The sequence below is a fragment of the Vanellus vanellus genome (assembly GCF_965231255.1).
Source record: "Vanellus vanellus genome assembly, chromosome: 1".
NCBI lineage: Eukaryota > Metazoa > Chordata > Aves > Charadriiformes > Charadriidae > Vanellus > Vanellus vanellus.
Genome location: NC_138905.1, coordinates 91333885 through 91334643, shown reverse-complemented (window position 1 = coordinate 91334643; position 759 = coordinate 91333885). Strand labels below are relative to the sequence as shown.

Here is a 759-nt window from a genome sequence, read left to right as displayed (position 1 = left end):
GGAAAAAACGGGCTCCCCGCCGGCCGCGCCGCGACCATGCGGGAGAACCCCCGGGGACAGCGAAGATGGGCTGCGGGGACACCCCCGCCCGATCCCTCCTCCCCGGGAAGGCGCTGCCCGCCGCTGCTCTCGCCGCCGGACCCGGGGCGGCGGGGTGGGGGGGTCCCCTGCGGCGGCGGGGGATGGAGCGGGGGTGGTGTGTCGGGGCTCCGGGGGGTCCGTCGGGGCGGTGGGGCGCTACACGTCCAGGACGTGGTTGAGATAGGAGATGTAGCAGATGGCCAGGCGCAGGATCTCGATCTTGGAGAGCTTCTTGTCGGGGGGCAGGGTGGGCAGCAGCTTGCGCAGCTCGGCGAAGGCCAGGTTGAAGGCCTCCACGCGGATGCGCTCACGCGTGGCGTGGGCCGAGCGGTACTTGGCCGTGGCGCGTCGCCGCCGTCGCTTCTCCTCCCGGCTCAGCGGCGGCGGGTGCAGCCCGGGCCGGACCCCGACACGGCCCTCCCCACCGCCGCCGCCGCCGCCACCGCCGCCGCCGCCGCCGCCGCCCCGGCCCTCCCCGCCGCCGCCGCCGCCGCCGCCGCCGCCGCCGGCCTCGGCGGGCTCCGGGTCGGAGACGCAGCAGCCGAGCGCCTGGGGGTCCGGGCCGCCCAGCGACTCCGGGTCGGAGGGCGCCGAGGAGGGGTGGTCGGAGTCGGCAGCTTGGTCCGGGCTAAGCATCATCTTGGCGGGGGCGGAGGAGCCTTCCCGGGACAGAGAAGG

The 759-nt window shown here is 77.2% G+C and overlaps 1 protein-coding gene across 1 annotated transcript; it reads right to left on the bottom strand.

Moving 5' to 3' along the window:
* Positions 1-237: 237 nt before the first annotated feature.
* Positions 238-720, bottom strand: NHLH2 (nescient helix-loop-helix 2; the record flags this gene model as incomplete). Its single annotated transcript, XM_082491012.1, has 1 exon — positions 238-720. One exon carries the CDS (start codon positions 718-720, stop codon positions 238-240), a length of 483 nt encoding a protein of 160 aa, XP_082347138.1.
* Between the last annotated feature and the right edge of the window lie 39 nt (positions 721-759).